Raw genomic sequence first — 26,351 nt, forward strand, 5'->3', positions numbered from 1 at the left:
AGGGGTGTGGTCGGGCAAAGTGAAGAGACTACAAGTTCCGAGAAGCAACGCGGCAAGGCACCAGTCGGGAATGTTTGCGCCTGCGCAACGCGGGCGGGGCCTCTGGGGCGGAGCGGCCACCATCTTGGAACGGGAGGCGGAGCAGAGCTGACTGGGAGCGACCGAGCGGGCCACCGCCGCCGCCATGAACCCCGAATAGTGAGTGAGCCCCGCCCGCGCCGTCCGGCGCAGCCTCGATCCCGAGTACGGGGCTGTACGCTTACCGGGGTTGTCCGGCCTGGGTCAGGACGGAGCGGTGCCCCCACATCCGGGTCCCTCTTCCGCTGACACCCCCCCCACATCCGGGTCCTGCCCCTCCCCCCGGGGGGCCCCAGGACCCCGGCTCGGCACCCCGAGTTCTTGCACCGGGGACCCAGACACTGCGACCCCAAGGGGCACTACTTCAGCCCGAAGCACCGATCCCTAACAGGCCTATTGGTCAGGTGACCCCGCAGCCTCGGTCTCTCCAGGCCTCAGTTTCCCCACCTGCTGCTTGCAGTGGCGGTCTGGGTGCTGACGACGGTCCCGGCGTTTTGGAGCCTGTCCAGACTCGGGCCCTTTAGGTCTGACAGTAAATCTTTTCTGTTTTTCCCGTTCTCCCGGAATCCGGTTCCCGGGGCTGGGCAGTCGCGGGAGGCCCCGAGGGAGTGCTCTGGGTCGCTGTCCCGGAGGTCCTCCCCTCAAGGGCTGCCGCTTCGGCCTTTGCTGGGTCTTGCTGCCCTGGCTCTCCTGGAGGCCAGTCCCTTCCCGCCTTCTCCTCACCTTTGTGCAGGCCCCCTGCGCCACCGTCACACCCCTTCCCTTCGCCGTCACGCTGCCGATGAAGTTTAGATGAATGTGGCATTTGTTTCTCCCCTTCCAGTGGGATTCTCTGTACCTCAGACTCTCCTCACTTCTTGGTCACTCCCCCTGCGGGTAGGTGGCCCACATGTCTGCCCCGACTTCTCCTGACAGTTTTCCCCCAGTGTCAGTTGTCGTCTTCCTCTTCTGCCACTTCCTATTTCTCCTCCAGATCCAGGCCTCAGATTTCCTTGGGGAAGGGAGAAGCTCTGAGCTGGATTATAAGGGACCCAGAAGGGAACCAGCAGGCTCTCACAGAGACTCTGGAGTCTGAACCTGGTTTCCAGTCTTAAAGTTAACAGCTGTGTAACTTAGGGCAAGTCACTTCCCTCTTCTGACCTCTGGTTTCCTCATTAGTTGGGAATAACACCGTCCACTGCAGAGGGCTGATGTGAGGGGCTTAAGTGAGATGATGCATTGCAGTGTTTAACATAGGGCCAGGTGCAAAGTAGGAACTCAGTGCATTTTAACTGCGGTCGTTGCTACTCGTTGGCCACCTCTTAGAGGCTTCCTACCAGGCTCTTTACGTAGATACTCACTTAACCCGTTCTAGGCTGGGTCCTAGCTTCCATTTCTGGGACCTCCCCTGTCAAGCCAGATCGGCCCCAGGGCAGTGACGGGGGTTTCCTAACTAGCCCCTACTGGCCCAGAGACCACAGTCTGGCAGGTGTCAGGGTAGGACACCCAGCTTTTTCTCCTAATGATGGTGATCCTTGGTAGGTTATGTGCCTCCCTCTCTGTGCCTCAGTTTCCTTCTCTGTAAAGTGGAAATTCAGACTCAGTCCTTTGGGCCAGCTGTAGTATGGGGGGTGGTCAGCCCTATTCTTCCCAGGACTTGTGGGAGGATATTGTGAGCACCTAGATACTCCGAACCAAGGCAAGCCTCACAGCGTGGGAGAAAGCCGTAGTTGTAACTGTAGGATGGCATGACGGGTGGGCTCCCTGCCTGCCTTCATGCCTTCCCGTCCTTTCTCTCTAGTGACTACCTGTTTAAGCTGCTTTTGATTGGTGATTCGGGCGTGGGCAAGTCATGCCTGCTTCTGCGGTTTGCTGTGAGTAAGAAGCCTCCCGTACCATCCACCGGGGGTCCTGGCTGGCGGCAGGAGGGAGAGGGGGCAACCCAGAGCGCAGTGGTTGCAAGACCTTGGAACCAAGGAGGAAGTTGCAGGACCTTCTAGTAACATCTCTGACTGAACAAAGACTCAGGGCTGGCAGGTTGGGGTGCTGAAAGTGGGGGCTTAGCAGTTATAAGCTTGGCCAGGGCAGGGGGCTGGAGGGAGATTTTCTAAATGGGCCTGTTCACCTAGGCCATTTTGTTGGTCCTTTTCCAGGATGACACATACACGGAGAGCTACATCAGCACCATCGGGGTGGACTTCAAGATCCGAACCATCGAGCTGGATGGCAAAACCATCAAACTTCAGATCGTGAGTGTCGCTCTTCCCAGTCCCTGGTACAGAGGCAGCCGCCTCGGGAGGGGTGGCGGCTCCAAGGAAGTAGCCTGGCGCTGACCTGCTCTTCTCTCCTTGCTGTCTTGTAGTGGGACACGGCTGGTCAGGAGCGGTTCCGGACCATCACTTCCAGCTACTACCGGGGGGCTCACGGCATCATTGTGGTGTACGATGTCACCGACCAGGTACTCCTCGGGTCACATCTCCAGTTTTGCCTCCTCGGCTTTAGGTCTTAGTTCTTGTTTTGTTCCGGGTTTTGGGTTTTTTGTTGTGTTTTGTTTTTTTAGGATTTTTTTTTTTTTAAGTAACCTGCGCACCCAGCGTGGGGCTTGAACTCACGATCCCTGAAATCAAGAATCACACACTGTACTGACTGAGCCAGCCGGGCGCTCCAGGTCTTTGGTTCTTGTTTCCTCGTACTTTTCCCTCCTCCCTTCCGGATGCTGCCTGGAAGGGAGACTGTGCTTGGACTCACTTCACAGGGAGCGAAACCGCGGCAGAAGTGCATTCTGCTCAGGCCCCGGAGAGGGGCGTTGGCAGAAACGGGCCTCACACCTCCTGGCTGAACTTGCCGCCTTATTCTAGAGTTTCTAGGCACCTGTGTTTCGAAGGGGTTTAGTCAGCTGGTTGGTTGCTGTGCTGGGCCCCTGGCTTCCTGTGTGAAGACACTTGGAGAATCCAGTGCAGGGCTTTAGACGGGCGAGGGAGCCTAGCACTCTGGGTCTGCTGCGGCAGCGGTGGTGGTGTTAACAGGCTGAGACAGTCCTACCGTCCTTTATGCCACGGCCTCTTAACACTCTGAAGCAGTCTGCAGCAGGTTCCCATTTTACAGGTGAGGAAATGGGTCAGAGTGGTGAGGAGACTTGCTTGGGGCCGTGTAGCTAGTTAAGTGGCAGAAAGAGGAAACCTCGGTCTTCTGATTCTCCTTGCTTTATTCTTCCTAAACCTTGTTGGTTAGTGGGGAGCAGGCCCTGGGGACACGGAAACGTTTACATCAGCTCTGGGCCTGGAGGAGTCCTGCTCCGACGGGCAGCTGGGCCCTTGGGCTCACCAGGAACTCACGATGCTTTCTGGACAACAAGCTGTGGGTGGACTGTGCGCTACTCAGAGGTCGTCAGGGGCCTCTAGCTGCCAAGTCCCGTGACCTCATTGCAGTTCTGGCCCTGATCGACCTCTCATGGCTTCTACCTTCCTCCTCCTCCCTCTCCTTGCAAAGTTTGCTGTCTCCAGCTCTCCTGCCTCTTGCTACTTTAGCTTCTCTTTTCAGGGACTTTGGACCAGTTTGCCCTGTACTACCACCACCACAGTCCCTGCCCTCTGGACCCCTCCTACCCCCAGTCTTACGCTTCCTGACTTTTCCTGCATGGGTCTGGCCCTTTGTGGTTTGACTTCTGTCTTCTGTTCTGTCATTCCTGTATAAACAGCTCTCACTGTGCATCTTCTCTGTGTTCTACTTTGCTGGCACTTTGTGCAGTAGTTCTGACCTTCATCGTATCACCCAGCGAACTAAGCGCTGGGGTCCCTTTTTTCCAGGTGAAATACACTGGGGGAGGTGTTGGGTAACTTGCCCGTGGTCTCACAGCTAGCTCGTTTGCTAGGAGAGGCAAAGTCAGTGTTTGAACTCAAGGTTCTTGGCTTCTGAGCTTACCCTTCCCTGCTCCTAGGCAACCTCCTGAGCTCCACATCATCTTCAGAACTCAGCATGTCTCGCACTGGCCTCACCCTCTCGCGCTAAACTGGCCCCTGCCTCGCCAACAGGGTTCCTGTTGGCCTGACCAGAAAACTCTTCCCTCCCCTCCCTTCCCTCTGTTCTCCCTCCACCTTCTCGTTCAAGGCCTTTCCCGTGTAACAATAGCCGTGATGAGGATGACAGCAGCTCCTGCTAATTAAGCACTTGTTACAAGACAGGCCCGCATTCATTATCTCAGGCGCACAACAGCCCCAGGGAGAGCTACTGTTTTCTCAAAATGAGGAAGCTGGTGCTCGGAGGGGTCAGGTGACCAGTGTAGGGTCTCACAGCAAGTGGCGGAGCTGGGGCGCCTCCAGCGTGGCCGGACTCTAAATCCCGCTCGCCTCACGTCGCTGCCTGGCCCGCAGCACATCCCTTCCCTGGATCGCTCCAGGCACCTCCCAGGTGCTCGCCATCTTCTTGCCAGGCTGATCTGGCCTCTACGCTCCTGTCCCGACTATCTTCCCGGGACTCAGGTGTACTTCTCCGGCTCCCTTCCTAAGAAAACCTTTGGGGGCTCCTGGTTGTCCAGATTTAGCCCGGCTGAGACCTTTCATTCTCGGGCCTGCCTCCTTTCCCCTCCTTCTGGGCTCAAACCTGTGTCTCAGCAGCCTTCAGCTTCTCCTTGCTCCCCAGAGGTGCCATACAGACCCGAAGCGCGACCTGGTGTATGTCCTCTCCTCACCTTCACTTTGTCACCCTTCCGCTTGCTTCCACACAAGGCCAGTTTGTCCCTTCGGACACAGGTCAGCCGTAGTCTCTCTAGAAGGAGCTGGTCCTGGAGCTCGGGCAGCACTCATCACCCTGTCTTGCCATTGTGTATGTGTGTCCCTGTCTAGTCCTCCACTGTCCGCTGAGTGCATCGGGGCAGGATCCAGGTATTTGTCCCTTCGTTGTCCACAGGGCCCGGCCTGAGATGTGGCAGCACGTATACATTTGAACCCAGTGGGTATCAACCACGCTTTTGACTCCTGAGAAGGGAAAGTGTGGCTCTAGCTCAACCACGTTCCTAAAAGTTCTGTTTTTGTCTCTGAGCCGGGGTAGGGGGTGGGGAGCAGCCAGCTGTCAGGAGAGCCGTCTGAGCAAGGAGGCTGTTAGTGCCGGAAGCAGGATGAACATCTGGCTCTGTTCCCAGGATGCACCTGTCCCTCATGGGCCAGGGTCTCCTCTGCGAGGACCCTCCACCTACCACTGGGCTGAAAGCCTTCACACCTTACAGGGATTTTAAGGCCACTGTGGGGAATTTTGTGATTCTTATGAACCTGTTTCCCTCCTTCTCTGTGTCTGTCCTCTCTGGTGTCTCTCCTGTTGTCACTTGCTCCTCCACGTATTTTTGGCCTTTTGTGTCTCGGGGAGACCGGCTGCAGGAAGCAGAGCTGGCTGGCCCTTAGGCCCAGTCTGTTAGGTGTCGCAGCTGTTGGCAGACAGCTGGTGCTGTGCCAGGTTTGGCTTTGGGGGTCTCAGAGGGAGCAGGTCAGGGAGGAGATCTAAGCCTAGAGGAGAGGGGACAGCTTCCTTTGGGTCCCTGAGCTCTGGGGTTCTGTCTCTCTTGGGAGCCCAGGGAAACCCCCTTCAGAAGCCCCTGCTCTCCCGGCCTTGAGTAGGGGTGGGCGTAGGGAGCAAAATAACTGTATTTTGATTCTGGCTCCTCTAGGAATCCTATGCCAACGTGAAGCAGTGGCTGCAGGAGATCGACCGCTATGCCAGCGAGAACGTCAACAAGCTCCTGGTGGGCAACAAGAGCGACCTCACCACCAAGAAAGTGGTGGACAACACCACGGCCAAGGTGGGCGGGGCCTGCGTCGGGCCACCCAGGGCGGGCTGGGGTCTGCTGCCCCTCACTCGTCCCTCCCCTCTTCTTCTCTCTCCTCTCCTTATCAGGAGTTTGCGGATTCTCTGGGCATCCCCTTCCTGGAGACAAGTGCCAAGAACGCTACCAATGTCGAGCAGGCATTCATGACCATGGCTGCTGAGATCAAAAAGCGGATGGGGCCTGGGGCAGCTTCGGGGGGTGAGCGGCCCAACCTCAAGATCGACAGCACCCCTGTGAAGCCGGCTGGTGGCGGCTGTTGCTAGGAGGGGCACGTGGGGTGGGACAGGAGGGGGCACCTTCTCCAGATGATGCCCCTGGAGGGGATAGGAGGTGGCCTCCCTCTCCTGGGGCATTTGAGTCTGTGGCTTTGGGGTGTCCTGGGCTCCCCATCTCCCTCTGGCCCATCTGCCTGCTGCCCTGAGCCCTGGTTTTGTCAAAGCCCCCAAGGAGGATACCCAGGACCTTTGGCTGGGGTGGGGATGTGGGCTTGCTCTGCTGCTGCCTCTAGGTAACTTCAAAAGCTACCCCACCACACACCTTTCTTCGGGATGAGGGCTCCTCTGTTCCCTCCCTTGCCCCCCGACCCCTGTACGCTGCAGCGGGTTTCTTTCCTGTACCCTTTTTCCTTCTGTCCCCGCTCCCTTTCCCCAAGAGCTGGGAGCCTCCCTGGCCTCTACAGTCCCTGGCTGCAGTGAGAGCGCCAGGGACCAGGAATGGGACCAGGGGATCCAGGACCCAGGATCCAGGGCCCTGGGCTGGACCTCAGGAAGGGCATGGGGGCCATCGGGGCCCAGCAGCCCACCCTTTCCTCTCCTCCCTGCCTCTCCTCGCTGTGCCTCTTCCCCGCCCCTTCCATACTCACAGCTCCAGCCGACCGGCCGCCGTGGGGTCAGAGCACCTCTAGAGCAGGTGGGCGGACAGCTATGCTGGGCCTGTGTTTTGAGCCCAGAGGGGTCCTGCTCCTGCCACCGCCTGCCCTGCCAGAGCCGGGCCATGTGCTGCCTGCCCACCGAGCCCCTTTGTCCCCATGGCAGGCAGAGGCGGAAGGCCCACCGTGCCAGAGGCTGGGCACCAGCCTTAACCCTTACTCTGCCAGCACCTCTTCCCTTTCTCTGAGGCAGCACATCTGGCTTATTCTCCCCCTTCTGTTCTTTGGAGCCTGTGAGGGCAGGTCCTCATACCCTGTCACTGCTTCTCCTCCGGGGAATGTCAGTGCAGACCCAGGGTCCGGGCCTCTCCCCTCACCCCCTCCCTCCTAGCCTCCCCCCACCCCCACCTCCACCCCCACCGCCGCCGCCGTCTGGCACAGCTTCTTCCTACAGAAAAAACAAACCTTTGGTCTCTACCTGAGAAGCCATGTCCCTTGTGCTGTCTCTCGCCTGTCCCACCTGTGCCCTGCCCTCCAGCTTATATTTAAGTCCCTGGGGTGCCCCCACTCCCAGGTTCCCCTCTGGTGTCATGTCAGGCATTTTGCAAGGAAAAGCCACTTGGGGAAAGAAAGAAAGGACAAAAAATAAATAAATTTCCACTGGCCCTCGGGTGAGCCGAGGGTTTTTGCAAGGAAGTTGTGGTGGTTGAGTGTGGTCTGTGGTGGGAGCTGTCTTGGGGTGGGGGAGTGGGACTGGTGCCCTGGGCTTGGCTGGCGGTACAGGGGTCCCTGGATTGGGCTGTGTGTCCTAGGGTTGCTGTTGAAAGTCCTTGACCCACTTCTTAAAGCCAGGAGTGCTGCCTGCTTTCGCTTCTGTGGTGTGTCCCCACGGGCCCAGCACGGTTCCAGCAGCAGGGGAGGCAGGCGGCCATGGGCGAGTGACAGCCACACAGGTGCACGCTGTCCGGCCTGTGAGGTGGCGCTGCGGACGTGCCCCATCATGCCCGGCCCGCATCCCCTTCTGCCCCCGCTCCCGTCTTTGCTCTGGGTTCAAGCCAGGTGTCTCGGCCCCGGGACAGTCCCAAGTTCTCCCACTTCGGACCTCAGCCTGGCCTCCCAGGGAGGCTAGTGTGCAAAATACAGTATGTGAGGGTAGGGGTGTGTGTGTGCGGCGCGCTCCTCCGAGTGGCCCCAATTCGTGTGACGCGGGGGGCGGGGGCGGGCGCATGCCAGGGATGTGCGTCCATGCCGACGTGTCCCCGAGGTTGGGGCGGGGGTGGCGCCCGGGCCGGGCGGTGCAGGCGGAGGGGCGCGCAGAGACCCGGCCCCGCCCGAGGCCGCTCGCACGGCGGCCCCGCCCCCGGCTCCGCCCCGCCGGCTTCGCGGGCTGGAGAGCGAGGGAGCCGCGGGCGAGGGATCGCAGGATGAGCGATCGCGGCCCGGGCAGCCGGCAGCGGACGCGCCCCCCGAGCCCACCGGCCCGCGCCCCGCGCGCCCCACGGCCCCGCGGCCCCGGTCCCGGCCGCGCCGCCCGCGTCCCCCGAGGCCTGCGGGCCATGCCCGGCCGGCCCTGAACGCGGACCGGGGGGCGTCCCCTTGCGCCCGGGCCCCGCGCTGGCGCCCCCCGGGCCGCCGCCCGGCGCGGGGGCCATGGCGTTCACCTTCGCCGCGTTCTGCTACATGCTCACCCTGGTGCTGTGCGCCTCCCTCATCTTCTTTGTCATCTGGCACGTAAGGCCGGGCTGGGGCTGGGGGCGGGGTGGGGTGGGGGGCCGGGGGCACACGGCGCGGGAGGGGGCCGAGCAGATGGGCTCGGGGTCCGCGGAAACTTGGGAGCCTCCTCTCCGCTATACCCCTTCGGTCAGCTTCTGTTCGCCCCCATGAATACCCCCTCGCGTTGTCGGCTTCCTTCCTGGGGCCCCCTTCCTCCGCCGCCCCCGCCTGTCTGTGGGTATGTCAGTTGGTCCCTGACCCCCTGCCCCTGCCCCACGCCGCCTTGGGGTGTGGGGCAGAATTCTGGGGTTCTTGTGCCTTTCCTCTACCACCCCCCAATCCAGTCGCCCCCGTTTGTCTGTCGGGCAGTTTGTCTGTCTGCTTGCCCCCCCTCTGTGGGTTTTTCCAGCCGGAGTGATGGAGCCGGTTGCCATGGCAACTGCATCTGTTTACAGGACCCACAGATCGCAGAGTCCATTAACCCCTTCCCTCTCACTCACCTCCCTGACCCAGCGGCGATTGGCTCTTAAGCAGACCAGAGACCTCGTCCCCACCGCCAGCTCACCTTGGGCTTCCCCGCCCCCTCCTTTCTGGGCTTCCCCGCATCGGGTTTCCTCCCCACTTCCCATTTTCCCTCCTCTTCCTTCCCACTTCCCCCTTTGTCTGGTATCCCCTTTGGTCTGTCTCTCACTCCGGCCCGGCTTCACACCTGCTCTTTCTGTGTCCGTTTCTCATCCTCCATCCTAATCGCCTCCCCTGAGAGTCCCTCTCCCTCATTCTCTCCGGGGTCTCCTCAGTGGTCCCCTCTGCCTGGCCCCCTTCCTCTCACCAAGAACTCTGTCACTCAGCCTCCTGCTCACTGTTTGGGACGCTTGCCCCCCCCCCCCCGCCCTCCTCCACCTCTCTCCCCTCAGTGAGGACTGCCCCTCTCGGGCGGCCTGGTCGGCCTGCTCTGTCGGTTTCAGCACCCTGTGCTCCAGGACATCTTCCTGATCTTCCAGCCCTCTAGGGGGGTTCCCTTCCCCCTCTGCTCTCCCCCCTCCCTCTCTCTCTGGGTCTCTTAGTTGCTTTTTCTTTTCTCCCCCTTTGTCTTGATCTCTTGATCTCTCTGAGCTTCCTGTCTCATCCCAGAGTTGTGGACAATCCTGGGGGCAGGAGAGCTGGGGTCCCAAAAATCAGGAGAAATTGAGGGTCACAGGCTGGGAACACGGACCTAACGAGTTCCTGGGAGAAAGTTCCTGGAAATCAAGTAGCCCCTTTTCAGGCCTCTCCCCACCCAAAGACCTTCCACAGCCCCTCTGGGGGTCCCTGTTCTTAAGGGCTACTCGGAGCACTCCTCCATCCAACACACCAGTGTCGATGCTTCCTGAGAACCGGGGTCTGGGCAGCTGAAGGAGAGTCAAGGATGAGTAGGACTCAGGCTTTGCCCTTGTAAGGCTCCTAGGCTGGGGAAAAGGGCCCAGCAAATATTTATTGAGCACGTATTATGCGTCAAGCCCGGTGTTCACTCAGCTAAGCTATTTAGTTCGGTGATCTTAGCAAGTCACTCATGCTGAGTCTGTTTCCTTGTGGATAAAGTGGGTTTGTTGTATATACATCAGAGTGCCCAGAGCATGACCTGCTAAGGGGGGTGGGTTGGGCATAGGCATAGGAGGTGTGGTCCTCAATCCGAATCAGTAAGAACCAGAACCTTCCAGGGCAGGACCCCAGATCCCACCCCAGACCCTGAGCCCAGTCCCCACTAGTCGCTAGGCAACCCTGGTGGTGACTGACGCGTGTCAGCTGTCATCGTGGGGGATTGTTTGTTCCAGGGGGCTGAGTCAGAGCCAGGCAGCCTGGGGGGTGGGAGGCGCGACACCCGCTGCCTGCTGGTGGTGCCAGCTCTGGGGCAGACAGACGGCACCCTTCCGCTCCCTGCTGGACCCTGTTGCTGTGCCTGGCAGGCAGGTGGCTGCCCAGAGTCCATGGGGAGGGGGGTGCTGCTCCAGATGGCCCCGGCTCCCTCCAGGAAGCCCATGTTCTCTCCTTCCAAGCCGTCTGGGGTCCGGGATACTTGGGGGTGATGGGCCCTGGTGCTGAGGGGAGGGGACCCCAGAAGACTTTTCTTCCAGACCTCCTTCCATGTCAGCTCCCACTGCCCCCCACCCAGGAACACCTGTACCTCCCAAGAGTTCCCCATCCCAAGGAGTACACTGCCATCTACCAAGTGCCCCAACACCCAAAGGCAACTTGGTCCCCTGTGCCTCGACTCCTGCCATTCAACCCACTGGAGTCTGGCTTCTAAACAGCTCTGCAATCCCTCCACACCTCTCCACTCTCACTGCCGCTGTCCCCATGCCGATCATCATCGATGAGCAGCACCTGCCACCCTTCCCCCACTTCCTCACTGGCCTGGCCTTCCTAGGATAAAGCCATTAAGAATTTTAATGCTGGAGTCTAACTGGGTTAGAATCCTGGCTTACCACTGACTCGCTGTGTGGCCTTGGACAAGTGACTTAGCCTGTCTGTGTCAGTTTCCTTATCTGCAAGACGGCTAGGATAATACCAGGCCCTACACCGTCAGGTTGTTGCAAGCAGTGAGTGAGGTAGTATACGTAAAGCCTGCTGGCGTAGAGCAAACGTCATACAGGTCTTCGCCGGGACTGTTCGCCAACGTGTGCTTCCCGCTCCATCCAACCTCAAGTGTTGGCCTGACCGTCCTACTCTGCGGCTTATACCCCTCAATGGCTCCCCTTTATTTTGGGTTAAAGTCCAAACATCTGGTCCGGGTTCACAGCATCTCCAGCCCATCTCTCACATTCCTTCTTTCTTCCCACTCACCTCACACCGTCACTCGACCCCATGGAAGCGGCAGCTTCCTCAATGTTCCTTGTTCTTTCAACCTTCCGTTTTTGTACCTGCTGTTCCTACTGCTCGGACTGCCCCCCCCCCCCGCGCTTGTTCACCAGTCACCCACTCAGAGTCCAGCCTGAACTCTGCCCCCCATCACGCCCAGCGCTGGACCAGGCACCCCAGTAGACCCATCACTCTGGAACATTCTTCACAGCTCTCCCAAGCAAGGGAGCCTACCCAAGCGAGGGCTGTGCCTGAGGCCTCTGGGGCCCCGGTGGCCAGCAAAGGGCAGAAAAAGACACCATCTCTTGGGATGTTTTGGACGGAAGCGTCGTGAATATGGCTTGACTTGGGCGATAGCGCACCAAGATGCCATTCCCCACTGTTGGGTGACCTTGGGCCAGGCCCCGCCCCTCCCTCAACCTCAGTTTCTCCACCTTTGCATCAAGCTCCATCTGGTCCAGTGCCCATGCATGAATTCCTGAGTCACGGAAGGACGGGTGGGGGGGCCATCAGCTGCTGCCCCAACCCTGACAGGCACACGCTCCTCCCCCAGATCATAGCCTTTGACGAGCTGCGGACCGACTTCAAGAACCCCATCGACCAGGGGAACCCAGCGCGGGCAGTAAGTGATACATGTGCTGTGCCGAGGTGTGTCCGTCCATCTGTCTTTCCATCTGTCCCAGGAGAAGGGGGATGGGGGACGGGAAGAAAGGGTTGCGTGGTGGGACGGGCGCCGGCCGTGGCCCTTCCTGTCTGCCCCCGCCCCCAGCAAACACCTGGCGCGGGCTCAGGGCTCGGGTTCCTCCTGGCGGGGCGGCCGTTGCCAGGCTCTGGGCCGTTGCCGTGGAGACGCGGGTGAAGGTCCCTCCATGGTGACGGTTGCCATGGGGACGGCGCGGCTGCTTCCCTGCCGCAGCGACCGCTCTGGCGCCCCCTGGCGGCCACTTGAGGGTCGGCGGGGGATGTAGGGAGGGCAGAGGGGCACCCCCCAGTGCCCGCTCCTCCGCCTCCCCCATGGCAACCTTTTCCTCCCCCTACAGCGCGAGCGTTTAAAAAACATCGAACGCATCTGCTGCCTCCTGAGGAAGGTCAGTGTCAGGGCCAGTAGCAGGAGGCTCCTAGCCCAGGCTGGCCCTTCTCTCTGCGACCCGGAGCGCCGCCTTGCCCCTCTGGGCCCCTCTGGTCCGCCACCGGGAGGGAGTGGGAGGCTCGAGGCCTCTTTAGTCCCCAGAGGTTACGGTGGGGGGCACCTCCCAAACCCCGGCTCCCCTCTGTGCCCTTGAAGCTGCGGGGCATCCTCCCACCAGGCCGCTGACTTCTCGCCCTCCCTCCCCAGCTGGTGGTCCCGGAATACTCCATCCACGGCCTCTTCTGTCTGATGTTTCTGTGCGCGGCAGAGTGGGTGACCCTGGGCCTCAACATCCCGCTCCTCTTCTACCACCTCTGGAGGTGAGGGCCTCAGCCTCCCCAGGCTGGGCCGCCTCTGGAAGCTGCCTTGGGGAGGGGGTTGGCGGAAGAGCAGGGGAGAGATGGGGGGAGCTCTGAGGTGGGCGCTCAGGCCCCTCCCTCACCCCAGGTACTTCCACCGCCCGGCGGACGGCTCTGAGGTCATGTATGATGCGGTCTCCATCATGAATGCTGACATCCTCAACTACTGCCAGAAGGAGTCCTGGTGCAAACTCGCCTTCTACCTGCTCTCCTTCTTCTATTACCTGTACAGGTGAGGCCCTGCCCGCCACAGTCAGAAGCCAGGGAAGGGATGTGCCTCCAATTCCAGGAATGGTCGGGCCCCAAGTTGCCGCCTTTTCCCCCTAAGGACTGAGGGCAGCCCGGGGTATGGGGGCGTGGGCGGCCAGTACCCGGGCCTCCTCGGGATTCGGCTCACTGCCTCCTCTTCCTGCAGTATGGTTTATACGTTGGTGAGTTTCTAAGGGGGAAGCCGGCCAGGGAGCAAGCCCAGAATGGACCGGACGCCTGTGCACCCCCAGCCCTACCCCTCGGCCGCAGAGGCCTCAGCCCTGGGGAGGGAGGGGGCACTGGTGCCCCCAGCCTCCTCTCCACCCCTCCAAACTGCTGCTGCGGGGACCTCCCGCCTTCAGAGCCCCCTCCCCTTGGACCAGGGCTGGGCAGAGCTCTAAATGGGGCAGGGGCTCCTCTGCCAGCCTGTAGGCATGGCAGTCAGTCTTGGAAGGGGCGGAACCTCCGGCCTTGTCCACTTCTCGGGGGGAACATGGACCCTGCCAAAGGGCAGGGCTTGACCCTGGAAGTTCTGGGCCGCCCCCCTCCACCCCCACCCTGAGGCTCCCCCTGCAGGTGGGGGGGTACCCGCACCGGGAATGAGCAGGCTCAGCAGGGGGGCAGTCCCACCCCTAGTCTGCCCTCTCCCCTCCCCCAGGCTCTCTCCAGACCTCTCCCTTCCCCATCCCCACTTGCCCCAATCCCAGCCTGTCCTGTCTCTTGGACCCATTTTCTATGTTGCCTGGAGGAGTCCGGCACCCCCTCCCCGGCCATTTGTGAGAAAATATGAATAAACTACTGCAAACACGTGGGCCCCGGTTCTGCTCCGGAAAGGCTTGAAGAGGACATGGGGCACAGGGACTCTATAGGGAGCGGCCCTCAGCTGAATCCCCAGTACAGCCAGGCTCAAACCACCCGCCCACGGGACCCTCTAGGAAACCCCTCCGATGGATCAGAGGCCTTTACGGTGTGGTCGGCAGCCGCTCCCTTCTCTCCTCCCTTCCCTGGCCACAGCCAAAGAGCCATTCCTGCTGAAACCCTTCCACCTCCCTCTCAAATTGGTACCAAGGCCACCAACTCCAGGAAGCCCTCCCCTGGGTGCCCTGAGCCTGGTAAACCCGGGCAAGGGCGAGCCCCCGCCCAACCCCCGTCCCCAGGAACAAGGGTCAAATACAATCAAGGAAATCAAATCTTCAATGTATGGAAAAAAAATCAGTGCCAGTGGGGGTCAGGGGTCACCGGACCAGGTGGAAGGTCAGCCAGTATATGATGAGGGGCTGGAAGGCCGCAGCTCCCAGGGTCAGGTAGAGCTGGAGGCGCTGTCGGGGAGCTGGGCCCCCCATGTTGTCGGGGCCCAGGGCTGCTGTCCGCAAAGAGCGCACCTGGGAGAAAGGAGGGCGCTGAAGCTGGGCCGGGCAGGGGAGGCTCATTCCCAGCTCCGACCCCGGGGTGAAGCACAAGGGGCAGCCCCAGACTCACGATGAAGTACATGAGCGCGGACGAGGTCCAGGCCAGGGCCACGTAGTAGCCGTCACTGCCGAAGAGCAGCCCGGTGAGCACGCTGAGAATCATCCTGCGGGGGCGGGGGGCCGATGGGGGAGGGGGAGAGGAGAAAGAGAAGGGTCCGGGCCTCAGACGGGCCCCACAGCCCACCTAGATCCCACCCACCGCCACTGGGGCCCTTTATCTCCAGTCTATCCCCCGAGGCTCCTGGACTCAAAATGAACCTAGAAGGCCTAGGACTCAGTGTAGAATGTGGACGTGAGACCCCCTTCACGCCCCCAGCACAAGGCCCTTCTCCCCTGTGGTCCCAGGGTGACTCGCCTACACTCCTGACCTGAGCAACAGTACACGGGTCCCGAGCACAATGCCAAAAGCAGCTGGTTCCTCTAACGGAAGAGCTAGGGCCCAGAGAGGGCAGACCCAATTCAAGGCGACAGCTGCACCAGCTGGGGACCCACGGCAGCAGGCCCCTCTCCCAGGCCTGCTTCTGGCCTGGCCCGTAGGTACTCACCCCACATATTTGTAGCCGCTGTAGGCTAGCAGGTGGAAGGTGCTCAGGTCACTGCGTACGGTGGCCAGGTAGACGCCCAGGAGCAGGGCAAGCACCTCCATCACGACCCACACCAGCGCCGTGCTCGCACACAGACCCAGCACCTCCGGGGAGAACCTGTGACCATGCGCAGGGAAAAGTGCTGTTTGGAAACCAGCCATCCTGTGGCAGGTGTGAGACTGAGGACATGGGCTGGGCTTGGGACCGGCCACACAGGTCCCCTAGGGAGGTGAGGAGAGCAGGAAGGGGTGCCGGTGGGAATGGGGAGGCGTCGGTACTAACCTCTGCTGAATGCCCAGTGCCATCCCCGCCAACAGCACGTAGGTGATGAAGGCCATTGCTGCCGAGAGCCAGAAAGATGCCATTCGCCTGGTTTCCTCAATCAGAGCCCCGGGCTAGGTATTTGGGGCCATTTCCACTCCCTACCTTCCCCCCATACATCCCTTCCTGCGCGCCCGCACATATGCATGGGCCCAGCCTCCAGTCACTCCTACTGCCCTGCCTGGGATGCCTTTCCCGGCTCAGCCCTCTCTCCCGGTGTGAATGCTTCCTGACCCTTCTCTCAGGACCACCGAGCCACCTCCTTCCCTGTCCCTGTGTTAGGAAACTCACTAACTCAAGTTTCCTGCTTGGATCACACCGGATCATAGGCCAAGGCTATTACTAATCCTAGACCAACGGGCAGGAGCCACACTGATCTCCCACAACACGACAGGACTAAAATACAGACTTGGAGACAACCCAGGCTCTCCCCAGAGTCCGGCCATGGGGAAGACTTCCCCTCAGCCAGGAATTTTGGGTCTGGCCACTGGCTCTGGCTTTGGCCGTCCCACCGATGTAGAGGGCTCCCACCCAGTTTACCTCTGCTGTTTCCACAAAAGCTCAGAGCGCTGGGGGAGCTGGGCTTTCACAGCCTGGAACTCCTCGGCCCTCTTCTCTGCCCCCCTCGAAGCACCAGAACTGACACGCCCACCAGAAAGCACAGGGTCTGAAGTCAGGAAACGAGCTCTACCACCTATAAGCTATGTGGCTTCAAGGACAGCTGTCTCCGAGCCCTGACTTCCACACGTAAAAGGGGGATGGCAAGTCCTGCATTACAACGTGGCTCTGGGAGGAAGTGGACTGGAGGACAGAAGAACCAGGAGCCAGCCTGGAGCAACTGAGCCGACTGGCTGCCCCGGCAACCCGCCTACAGGCTGCGCAGGGCCACTCACCCCTCCTCCGGGGTGTCCACCCTGGGCTTCGCCTCTTGCAGGCCCCCGGACAGAGAGGAGTCAGAGGGACAGCCTGCCAGCCACTGTCCAAGGTGGGCAGCCTGACCCCGTGCCATGTGGATGGGCAGTTATGGGAACCCAGAAGGGAGTGACCACTTCCTCTGAGAAGGCAATGTTGGAGGACTTGGGGGACCAGTAATCGCTGTGACACTGACTATTATTTTCAGTGTGCCCCCTGCTGAGTGCACATCACCTCCCTGAATCTCCACAACAGTCCTTTGTGGTAGAGACTGTTGTCATTCCTGCGTACGTAAGAGTAAAAGCAGCCAGCCTGAGGTCCCATTCCCGGAAGCCGCAGGATCAGGTCTAAGCCCTGAGCTCCAGGCTGTGGAAGGACACGATCCCAGTTAAGAGGTGAGAAGATCGCAAAAGGAAAAACTCCGAAGGCCCTGAGGGCACGCCCGGGAAGCTCCTTACTGGTCCCGCTACTCTGTCTACTAGGTGTCTAGCAACCACCACACACAAAAGCATCGAGCAGATGCTGAATCAATGCACGAGCGTCTCTCTCCTTGTTGGGGCCTCAAGGCACAAGTCCCCCCCACGGTCCCCCAGCCCAGGTCAAAGAAAGACTCACTGGGGATATAGAGGTCAGGGGCGTTGAGATCTTGTCGCGGGGGCAGAGGCACATCGCGACTATACTGCACCTCCCAGTTCTGGTGGTGGCAGCAGCAGCCAGGGCACGAGAAAAAGATAAAAAGAAAAGAAAGAAGGGGGTTGAGATCTGGGGGCCAAACTCTGGGACAGGCGGAGGGAGGCGCAGGGCCCCGCCAGCTCACCTGGTAGGCAGCTCACCTGGTGTGTGTAGGGGAAGACCAGTAGCCCCAGCTTCTTGGCCACATAGGCTGTGTCCACAGCAAAAAAATACTTGAGTTTGTTCACAGACACAAAACGGTGCAGCTGGGAGAGGAGAGAGGAGGCTGTGGGCAAGCCGCACACCAAACCTCAGGGTGCTCCTCGGTGTGCTCCTTCCCTGAGGGCTGCTGGGAGAATTAGGCGGGATCCCATGATGCCCCATCCCTGGCCACAAATCTTGCCACCCTTGCCCTGGGGGCGGGCCACACCTCCTTGTGCACCATGTCCTTCCCATGGGATGCGATGGAGCTGCCATAGGCCATAGCCACGTTGGCCATTGGGTCCCCAAGCAAGTGGTTGACATTGAAGGCCACGTCGGCTCCTGGGGCTGGATATTCCCCTGGCTGGCTGGAGTAAGCACCGCTTGTGTCATCGAAGAGGGGAGGGGGGTCTGGAGCTGCCCGGGCCCTGTGCTTGGAGCCTGTGGGTTTGTAGGTACTGGAGTAGGTGACAGGAATATCAAGCATGGGCCCAAACCACCACCCCTTTCCCCAAGCTGGGCAGCCCTGTATGGGTCCTGGGGCCACCCAGCAATCGGTTAGTGAAATCCGGGCTGCATAGGTGTAGGTAACCCAGAAAGAACTTTGATGAGGGCTCCTTTTCCAGAGGTACTAAATGTAGGCAAAGAAAGAGCTGAGGCAGCGCCTGGAAGCGGCTGCCCACCTATAGGTTTGGGGGGGCGGGCTTCTCGAGGGAAGTGATCTCTGAACTGAGCCTTGGGGGAGAGAGAAAGTTCCTAGGTGAAGATAACTAACTGCGAGGGCACCCCGCAGGAACAAGGGTGGGAAAAGCGATAGCTTGGTACCCAAAGGCCCTGGGCTGTGGTGAGAGCCCCAACAGGGCCATGACAGGTAAAGAAAGTTCCGAAGGCAGACCCCGTTCGTGCCTGAGTCGGGCAAGGGAATCCCAGCTGTGCTGTCACCGCCCGATCTCAGGATTGGACCCAGAGGGCGAAGTCCGGGACGCGATGTGGAGTCCCGCAGGGCAGAAACCCGAAAGACACCCGCCGCCCTGGGGAGCGGTCACGACTGGCCCTCTCCCTGAGGGTGAGCGGGCCGCGCCGCCGACCCTCCTCCGGCCGGTCGGGCCGCGTCCCGCCCGCCCCGCGCCCCACGCACCGTGGGCTCCGTAGCCCGAGTGATAAGCCATGGCCGCGATGCTGGCGCTCCCCAAGGGCCCGCTGCGCCGCCTCGTGGGTACGAATACTAGTAAGCCAGCTGCTCTGGTGCCTGGGCGCCGACCCGGGTTACGGAGCAGACCGACACGTCCGCGAACTCTCCGACCGCAGCCGCCATGTCCTCAGCGTTATCCTCCGTCGCCTGCCATTGGCTCCTTGGCGGCGCTAGCTCGTCCCTCCCCTCTCCCAATTGGCTGCTGGCCCGACCTCGCCGAATTGGATTTCGGCAGTAGTCAACTTCCGGGAGGGAGAGAGGCGGAGCAATTCAAGGAGCTCTCGGATTGGATGGTGGGTTTGCTAGCTCGGGGCCAGAGCAGCCAATGGATGGGTTAAGGTAGGAGGGGGTTGAGAATTATTTCCGCGCCTGCGTAGTGGGGCGCATGACGCTCGCCGTGCCACGACTACACCAGGTGGAGACCTGGCGGAGGCGTGAGTCCAGGAACGGAGTTTCGCTCGCGGGACGTGCCCCAGGAGGGAATGGGTCCGTGGGGCTCTACCAAGTCCCGCCCCTTGGGTCTCCTGTCCCTCCCTCTCAATGCCAGCTTTCCTCTCCCATCCTCCACGCTACCCCCCCAAGTCCTGGCACGGAGCCCGGGCAACCCGCGAGGTGTTATTGGAGGCCGGGCGGGGCAGTGACAGCGCGGCCCAGCGAACCCAGGAAGCTGACTCCTCCTCCTACCTCCCGCCCCTCCTTCCCGCGCGGGCGCTGTCCGTTATCCGGTGCTGAAATGCCCTATGGCCACTGCCGCTACCCTGCACAGCCTAGGGGCCTGCTGCTGGGAGGGTCTGACCTCTTAAGACAGAGAGACCCCCCCCCGCGCGCGCGCACACACACACACACACACGCATTACACATACTGAAAACTCCAAAAGATCTGAAGTCCCAGAGATTGGGCGGTATAGTCGGGACAGAACCCTGCACCAGGCCTGACCCATCAATTTTCCCGTGATCCAGCCAGTTTGGGTGTGGAGGTGCGCTGGTCCACCTCCTGAAGCTGCACTTGAAACTCCTGAGTCATTGCTGGCCCTGCGGTCCATCTTAAAGCGAGATTACCCACCCCCAACACCAAGCCTCCCTCCTGAGGCGGGGTGTGTTCCTTTCTCTCTGCCCAGTTTGTGACCACTCTCACCCTCCTCAGAGCTAGCCTTCAGGGGCGTCTTCTCTCACACACCTTCAGCCACCACTTTCTAGAGAGCAAAATCAGGTCCTCTGCAACCTGCCTCTAGCTAACCCAGTGTCCAGTTACACCAGGTGACTTTCCTGCTTTCTAAACACAGCCCACGTGATCTAATCGCAGTGTCTTTGCTCAGAAATCCCCTCTACCTGGGATGCCCTTCCCCCTAATATCCATTTGTCCAAAGCCTATTCTTTAAGAATCAGTTTAACTTGTGCCTCTCAGAGAGACAGAAGGAACAGAGGACTGACCTGGCTGGGGGTTGAGACCAGAAGCTGGGTTCCAGGCTCCCTCTGGGTACACTAGTCTGTCCTGGATATAAATTCCACTAGGACCGGACCTGTGTCATTCTCCATTCCTCCCCTCGTCTTCAGAGTGCCAAACACAATACTTGGATATAGAAGATACCCAACAAACCTCTGTGCCCAGTAAATAAAAAATGAACGGATGAAGCCCTGGGTCACTCCTTTACTCTATCATTTCAATCACCTCATCTTTAAACGGGTAGGAGTGTTGAACTGAATGGTTTTTGAGTTGCCCTTTGGGGGGAAAAAGTGACAAAGCAACCCAAAACTCACCTATATCCCACCAAATAATTGTTTAGTTTGGGGATAGCCCAGACCCAGGGGCGGGTGTGAAGGTCTGAGGCCCCTCAGGGCCAGGGAGCAGCCCTGCGTCCACCACTACTTGGGAGGGCATCCTCCCAAGGACAGATCCCACTCCCCTGTACCTCACAATGAACGGTTTGCACCTTTCTATTCCCATTTCTTAGATGAGAAAACTGAGGTTGGGGTAGAGAGTGCAGGCCCAAGGTCACGGAGCCTAGGACCCTGGGTGTCCTGCCTGCTCTCAAGCAGCACCCAGCACCTCTGTCCAGTGAGTGAGGCATATCACACCTTTATGGGTTGTAACTGTTTTTTTCCCTACCATCAAGGCTTCCGGAGTGGAGTCTGGGTGGGCTTAGGCCTAGGCCCATTCCTCAGAGACAGGACGCCGGAGGTATTACCCACCTTTGGGATCCATCCCCCTTCATTTTACAGCAGGGGAAACAGGCCCCAAGAGCAAGGACTCGGCCAAGGTCGCAAGCGCAAGCGCGGCGGGAGGAGAACACAAGCTTGGGTCGGCCCGCCTGGGTGGGGGGGCTGGCAGTGCCCGTGGTACCAGGCGCTGCCGGCGGCGCCGCGGGTGCCGCGGGGGCGGGGTCAGCGGAGGGCGGGGCGCCGGGCACCGCGGCCGCCAACGCTGCCGCCGCCGCCGCCGCCGCCGCCGCCGCCGCCGCCGCGCTCGGGCTCGAGCTCCGCGCACTCCCTGCGCGGCCGCCGAGCCGAGCGGACGCCCTCGGGGCCGCGCCGCAGCCCTCTGCGCTCCCCCCTATCATGCCCCGGGCCCGGGCCCGGGCCGCGCAAGCACCCAGGACACCATGCCCGAGGGCGGCGGAGGCGACAGCGGGGAGGTGCCCGCGTTCATCCCGGACGGCGAGCCGCTGCGGGAGGAGGTACCGGCGCTGTGTGCTGGGGGGCCGGAGCCAGGGCTAGAGCGGGGGTGAGGGGGACTACGGAAGGGGCAAACACCGGGACAGGGGGTGAGGAGGGAAGTCCCCAAACCCCAGTTGCCAATGACGTCATTAGGGTAGCTGGCGTCTGGCGAGCGGAGGGGCTCGCGTGGGGGTTGAGGTGGGGGGGGTGACTGGGAAGGGAGGAGGGGGCGACTACTGCCCCGGACGCCCCTTCGTCCCTCCTCGCCCTCCTGTGACGTCAACGCCTGGCCCCTGCGCGCCCTCATTCCGCAGCGCTGCCCCTCACCCCCAAGGCCCGGGGGTCAGGCCCCCCGCCCAGCCCAGCCCAGCGGCTCACGAGGTGCCGGGCGATGCCTGCAATGCAGCAGCAGTAGCCGGGAGTTGGGGGGAGGGAGTGGAGGGAGGAGGGGAAAGAGGAAAGGATGCGGCCTCTGGTACCCCGTCTCCCTCTCCCCGCGATGAGGCCCGAGGGCCCATCCTTCAGGGTGGGACCCCTCCAGACTGGCCTCTCAGCAGAGCTAGCCAAGGAAAGGGTCTGCAGAAGTGTGGGGCCCTGCGCCCGTTGTGGGGGTGATAGGTGGCCAGTGGGTCTGTGTATGTGTTTGGATGGATGTAGCGTGCTTGTGGGTGTGTGAATGCTAGTCCATGCTCCCCACACCTTGGGTGAGCCAAAGTCAGGTGATGGTCTGGTGGGTGCTTCGCCTGGGTGATGTAGGGATGTGTGAGCGTGTTCTGTCGTGGGTGGGTCTCTCCTGTAGAGTCTAGGGTGTGATTTCAGGTTGCAGTAGGGGTGGGGTTGGAGGCTGTGCACGCGCTCAGGCGAGGCTCTGGGAGGCTCTGGTGTGGACCTGGGTTTCAGTGAATTTGTAACGGGTATATGCGCCTGTGTGTGCGTCCTGTGCTGGGTGGGTCTGTGTGCGTGGGTGCGTGGTGGTGGGGGTTGCGAGTGCAGGCACCTGTGCGCCATGTTATGATTGGGTGGGCACCCATGAAGGTCCGGGATCTGGGCTGAGCCGGCCGTGTGCACATCGGTGGTAGGTAGGTCTGTGATTAACATGGGCTGGAGGGTGGGTGTGTGGGTGTGTGCCTCTGACTGGACCTGTGGGTCATGGTGGGGATGTTTTCATGTGGTGGGTGACCAGGGATAGGGTACACTGCCCTGGGCTGGGCTGGGGGCATTTCCTCTCCTCTGGGGTCTCTCAAGACCTGGTGGTCCTGGGGTTGAAGAGGTGGCCCCTTAACTTTTCCTTCTCCATCTCTTCCCCACTCCTTCCCCCATTTCTGTCTCTGTGGGGACGCTAGAGGTGAGGTGGGGGCCAGGCTGGAGGGGAGGCCAAACCCTCTGGGCCAAGAGTGGCCCCTGCTGCCCAGCAGCTGTGTTCCGCCCCCGCCGTCACAGCACAGATGGGGAGCGGAGGACGCCGCTCCATCTGCTCCCCCGACTCACACCTCCTCCGTTCCCAGCTCTTCCTCTTTCTCGCTTACTTAAAAGCTTCTCCCAAGTCTCTAAGTGGAACCAAGGGACGAGAGGGAGTCTCAGGGCAACAGCAATAATATTCATTGCCATGGCCAGACCTCGTGCTGAGATGGTTACACATAAGATCTTGTTGAAACCTCACAAAAACCCCAGTTTACAGATGAGGAGACTGAGGTCCAGAGAGGATGGGGGAGCTGTCCAAGTCGCCCAGTAAGTGGGAGAGCCAGCACCCCGAGTCCTGGGCTGTGGGGCTCTAAAGCCCATGGTCTTCATCCTCAGGCCCCCTACCACTCTGGTCTCCTGTACCAACACGTCCAGGAATCAAGGCCCAGAGAGGGGAGCAATATGGCCAAGACCACACAGCAAATTAGGGGCAGAGCTGGGACCAGAGCTCCATTTTCTCAATAGCCAGTCAGGGGGCCCTTCCTTCCTCTTGGCAGAGATGGGTCTGTTTTGTCCTGGGTGGCCTTGACTGAGCGATGATGGGGTGCAGTAGAGGACAGGATCCGGAGCAGAGAGGCCCCAGTTTGAATCCTGCAGCCCTACTGCAGGAGAGCCTGAAGGGTGAGGTTTGGGGCAAGAGGCTCTGTCCCTCAGACCCTCTGTTTCCCCCTCCATGGAGTGGGGAACCTGCCCCAGCTCCTTCCCAGGGCTCAGGCAGAGGGGCAGTTGTGACGGATGACCTGTCCTGACCCGCGCCTCTCCCCTCTCTGCCCGCCCTGCAGCAGCGGCCCTTGAAACAGTCCCTGGGAAGCTCCCTGTGCCGAGAGTCGCACTGGAAGTGCCTGCTCCTCACGCTGCTCATCCATGCCTGCGGCGCCGTGGTGGCCTGGTGTCGCCTGGCCACCGTGCCCAGGCTGGTCCTGGGGCCTGAGGCAGCTCTGGCCCGAGGGGCCGGGGTCCCCCCGCCCACCTACCCGGCCAGCCCCTGCTCCGACGGCTACCTGTACATCCCGCTGGCCTTCGTCTCCCTCCTCTACCTCCTCTACCTGGCCGAGTGCTGGCACTGCCACGTGCGCTCCTGCCAGGCCCCGCGCACTGACGCGGGCACGGTGCTGGCGCTGATCCGCCGGCTGCAGCAGGCGCCGCCGTGCGTCTGGTGGAAGGCCACCAGCTACCACTACGTGCGCCGCACGCGCCAGATCACCCGCTACCGGAACGGCGACGCCTACACCACCACGCAGGTCTACCACGAGCGGGCCGACAGCCGCACGGCGCGCGGCGAGTTCGACTACTCGGCCCACGGCGTCCGCGACGTCTCCAAGGAGCTGGTGGGCCTGGCCGAGCACGCGGCCACGCGGCTGCGCTTCACCAAGTGCTTCAGCTTCGGCAGCGCCGAGGCCGAGGCCTCGTACCTCACCCAGAGGGCCCGCTTCTTCAGCGCCAACGAGGGCCTGGACGACTACCTGGAGGCCCGCGAGGGCATGCACCTGAAGGACGTGGACTTCCGCGAGTCCCTCATGGTCTTCGCGGACCCCCGCAGCCCGCCCTGGTACGCCCGCGCCTGGGTCTTCTGGCTGGTGTCGGCGGCCACGCTGTCCTGGCCGCTGCGCGTCGTGGCCGCCTATGGCACAGCCCACGTGCACTACCAGGTGGAGAAGCTGTTCGGGGCCAGCTCGCCGCCCCCCGGCGCCGTGCCCAGCGGGCCCCCGCTCTCCCGCGTGGCCACGGTGGACTTCACCGAGCTGGAGTGGCACATCTGCTCCAACCGGCAGCTGGTGCCCAGCTACTCGGAGGCCGTGGTCATGGGCGCCGGCTCGGGCGCCTACCTCCGGGGCTGCCAGCGCTGCCGCCGCTCCCTCAGCAGCAACTCGCTGCCCCCGGCCCGGCCCAGCGGGCCCCGCCTGCCTTTCAGCCGCAGCCGCCTGTCCCTGGGAGCTGGGGGTCGGGCCACGCCAGGGGTCTTCCGAAGCCTGAGCGGGGGGCCACTGGGGCGCCGTGGAGAAGACACAGAGCCCCTGGAAAGCCCCCCGTGCTACGAGGACGCCCTTTACTTCCCGGTGCTCATCGTCCACGGTGACAGCGGCTGCCAGGGGGATGGGCAGGGGGCACTCTGAGACCCACGTGGCCTCCCGGAGCGGCCTCCTCCCCACCACCCTGCCACGGCCTTCAATGCCTGAGCAGCTGTTGTCCTAGACGGAGGGGACAACAGACCAGCACATGAGGTGGGGGGTCGGGTGGGTAAAGTCCTTAAACAGACTGAAGCGCAGTGACCTAGGGTCATTTTGGGGGTGAATGGACAGCACTGGAGTTGAGTCCGTGGACTGTCCCAACACCGCCCCTGCCACCGCCATGACGTTCCACCCCCTGCAGTGGCTGGTGATCCAGCTTAGGCCCCTCTCAGGTTGGGCAGTGGGTGGCGGGGATGCTTCCAGAAAGCCTGACGGAGGAAGAGTCCTGGGGACAGCTGTTGCATGCAGCCGAGGGCTGCCTCTAGGCTCTTCCCTGCACGGCTGAGGCCACACTGGGAGCCCTCGAGCAACCCAGAAGCACAAATTGGTGGTTTGGGGCCATGCCTGGCCGGGCCAGCCTCCATGAAGCTGAGGAGCTGGCCGTGGCTACTGGCCCCAAGTCCCCGTCCTCCCCCCCGACACGCCCCTCCCTGCCTGCCCCCTGGTCTTTGCTCAGGGCCAGTCCCCAGTCAGACCCTGCGGCACAGCCCCTGTACCGGAAGCCAGGTTCTTGGAGCAGAGCCTTGTCCCCCGTGGCCCCCTGGTTTTCCCCGGTGTGCCCTCCCCCAACATCCAGCTCCCCTGTGACCTGGGGTTCCTTCTCAGGGCCCCACCTTGATCCCACAACTCCTGGCCTCTGCTCTTGTGCCCCCCAAGGTCACCTCTGCCTCTATCAGCCACCCACACGCTCCCCCAGGCTTTGCCCTCTCATTGCGCCCCCAGACTTCTCCGCTCTTCACCTTCCTGATGACCCACGGGGCCCGGGCCACAGGGCATCTGAGGGACTTCGGCCTTGGCCACAGCCTCTTGGACGATGCACCTGCTCTGCCACGGGGGCCCCTGCTTCTCCCACCGGTGGGGCCCAGCCCAGTGGACACCAGCCCTCCTCCAGGGAGGAGAGAGGAGAGTCCCCTTCCAACTGGGCTTTCCACCACCTCTCAGGGGCCAGTGGGGGAGGGAGGAGGTGGAGAAGATGCAGATAAAATAAAAAGGTATGAAATGGAAGGTCTTCTCACGTGCATTCCTACGGGGTGTGTCCAAGGACACTACATGTGCAATGGGCCACCCAGGGTCAGTGATTCAATGCTTGGTTCTGGAAGGGGATGCTGGGTTGGGCTCCAGTGCTCCCAGGAACAGGGTAAGCTGAGAGGGAACCCCCAACCCTGCTCAGCTGAGGGCCAAGACCCAGGTTTGAGTTGCTCTGAGCAGCTGACTCCCACGGGCCAACTGGTATCTGGATCACTTTTAACGCATCGTCTAAGTGGTCCATCTTCCAGCCCGGAGGGGGTTTTCATTCCATGGCTAGGCAGGCTGAGGACCAAAAGATCAGAGTGGAAGGAAAGAGATATGGTCTGTGGTGCCAGTTCAGTGCCCCCGATGGCTACTGGTGTTTGGGGGAGGGGGTGCTGAGCCGGGGGGAGGACACAGGGTGGGAAGCAGCCAGCCCCACGCCAGCACATGGGATCTGAAGACCGGGAACAAGGGCGAAGGAAGGGCCTCGCTTACTCTTGGCAATGGCATCTTCCCATGTACGGCTGTGCAGGATGTTCACTGTGCCAGGGCACCCGGCTGAAGGGCACGTGTGGGTGGAAGCCAACCTGTGGGTGGCTCCTCCAGCCCCGGCTTGGAGC

The 26,351-nt window shown here is 61.4% G+C and overlaps 4 protein-coding genes and 1 long non-coding RNA gene across 5 annotated transcripts; 4 read left to right on the forward strand and 1 right to left on the reverse strand.

Moving 5' to 3' along the window:
* Window positions 1-72: 72 nt before the first annotated feature.
* RAB1B (RAB1B, member RAS oncogene family) lies at window positions 73-7,436 on the forward strand. The gene is made up of 6 exons (XM_059148042.1): window positions 73-198; window positions 1,859-1,931; window positions 2,211-2,306; window positions 2,420-2,515; window positions 5,714-5,845; window positions 5,941-7,436. The coding sequence occupies exons 1-6, from the start codon at window positions 185-187 to the stop codon at window positions 6,133-6,135; spliced, it is 606 nt and encodes a 201-aa protein (XP_059004025.1). The 5' UTR covers window positions 73-184; the 3' UTR covers window positions 6,136-7,436.
* Window positions 205-1,850, forward strand: LOC131815908 (uncharacterized). The gene is made up of 3 exons (XR_009347883.1): window positions 205-602; window positions 902-954; window positions 1,052-1,850. It is a non-coding gene; the product is annotated as an uncharacterized LOC131815908 (long non-coding RNA).
* A 650-nt stretch (window positions 7,437-8,086) lies between the features above and the next one.
* Window positions 8,087-13,832, forward strand: CNIH2 (cornichon family AMPA receptor auxiliary protein 2). Its single transcript, XM_059148079.1, has 6 exons — window positions 8,087-8,471; window positions 11,842-11,910; window positions 12,329-12,376; window positions 12,625-12,737; window positions 12,865-13,008; window positions 13,192-13,832. The coding sequence occupies exons 1-6, from the start codon at window positions 8,391-8,393 to the stop codon at window positions 13,217-13,219; spliced, it is 483 nt and encodes a 160-aa protein (XP_059004062.1). The 5' UTR covers window positions 8,087-8,390; the 3' UTR covers window positions 13,220-13,832.
* A 369-nt stretch (window positions 13,833-14,201) lies between these two features.
* On the reverse strand, window positions 14,202-18,540 carry YIF1A (Yip1 interacting factor homolog A, membrane trafficking protein). The gene is made up of 8 exons (XM_059148066.1): window positions 18,323-18,540; window positions 17,414-17,625; window positions 17,145-17,249; window positions 16,927-17,005; window positions 15,361-15,418; window positions 15,040-15,195; window positions 14,505-14,598; window positions 14,202-14,407 (listed from the first exon to the last, which is right to left on the reverse strand). Exons 1-8 carry the CDS (start codon window positions 18,351-18,353, stop codon window positions 14,261-14,263), a joined length of 882 nt encoding a protein of 293 aa, XP_059004049.1. The 5' UTR covers window positions 18,354-18,540; the 3' UTR covers window positions 14,202-14,260.
* Window positions 18,541-20,816: 2,276 nt separating this feature from the next.
* Window positions 20,817-25,725, forward strand: TMEM151A (transmembrane protein 151A). The gene is made up of 2 exons (XM_059148088.1): window positions 20,817-21,051; window positions 23,275-25,725. The coding sequence occupies exons 1-2, from the start codon at window positions 20,977-20,979 to the stop codon at window positions 24,604-24,606; spliced, it is 1,407 nt and encodes a 468-aa protein (XP_059004071.1). The 5' UTR covers window positions 20,817-20,976; the 3' UTR covers window positions 24,607-25,725.
* Window positions 25,726-26,351: the final 626 nt, after the last annotated feature.

This window comes from Mustela lutreola, chromosome 1 (genome assembly GCF_030435805.1).
Source record: "Mustela lutreola isolate mMusLut2 chromosome 1, mMusLut2.pri, whole genome shotgun sequence".
In the NCBI taxonomy this organism is placed as follows: domain Eukaryota; kingdom Metazoa; phylum Chordata; class Mammalia; order Carnivora; family Mustelidae; genus Mustela; species Mustela lutreola.

What these genes read in the sequence shown, in the direction of transcription:
- RAB1B (XM_059148042.1), top strand. An exon ending in GCCTGCTTCTGCGGTTTGCT is followed by an intron (nt 1,932 to 2,210) that starts GTGAGTAAGAAG and finishes GTCCTTTTCCAG; the next exon opens with GATGACACATACACGGAGAG. An exon ending in TGTACGATGTCACCGACCAG is followed by an intron (nt 2,516 to 5,713) that starts GTACTCCTCGGG and finishes TGGCTCCTCTAG; the next exon opens with GAATCCTATGCCAACGTGAA.
- CNIH2 (XM_059148079.1), top strand. Translation starts at nt 8,391, where the DNA reads ATGGCGTTCACCTTCGCCGCGTTCTGCTACATGCTCACCCTGGTGCTG. An exon ending in AGGGGAACCCAGCGCGGGCA is followed by an intron (nt 11,911 to 12,328) that starts GTAAGTGATACA and finishes CTCCCCCTACAG; the next exon opens with CGCGAGCGTTTAAAAAACAT. An exon ending in TCTGCTGCCTCCTGAGGAAG is followed by an intron (nt 12,377 to 12,624) that starts GTCAGTGTCAGG and finishes CTCCCTCCCCAG; the next exon opens with CTGGTGGTCCCGGAATACTC.
- YIF1A (XM_059148066.1), bottom strand. Translation starts at nt 18,353, where the DNA reads ATGGCTTATCACTCGGGCTACGGAGCCCACG. An exon ending in GCACTGGGCATTCAGCAGAG is followed by an intron (nt 15,196 to 15,360) that starts GTTAGTACCGAC and finishes GCATGGTCACAG; the next exon opens with GTTCTCCCCGGAGGTGCTGG. An exon ending in CCGCGCTCATGTACTTCATC is followed by an intron (nt 14,408 to 14,504) that starts GTGAGTCTGGGG and finishes CCTTTCTCCCAG; the next exon opens with GTGCGCTCTTTGCGGACAGC.
- TMEM151A (XM_059148088.1), top strand. Translation starts at nt 20,977, where the DNA reads ATGCCCGAGGGCGGCGGAGGCGACAGCGGGGAGGTGCCCGCGTTCATC. An exon ending in GCGAGCCGCTGCGGGAGGAG is followed by an intron (nt 21,052 to 23,274) that starts GTACCGGCGCTG and finishes CCCGCCCTGCAG; the next exon opens with CAGCGGCCCTTGAAACAGTC.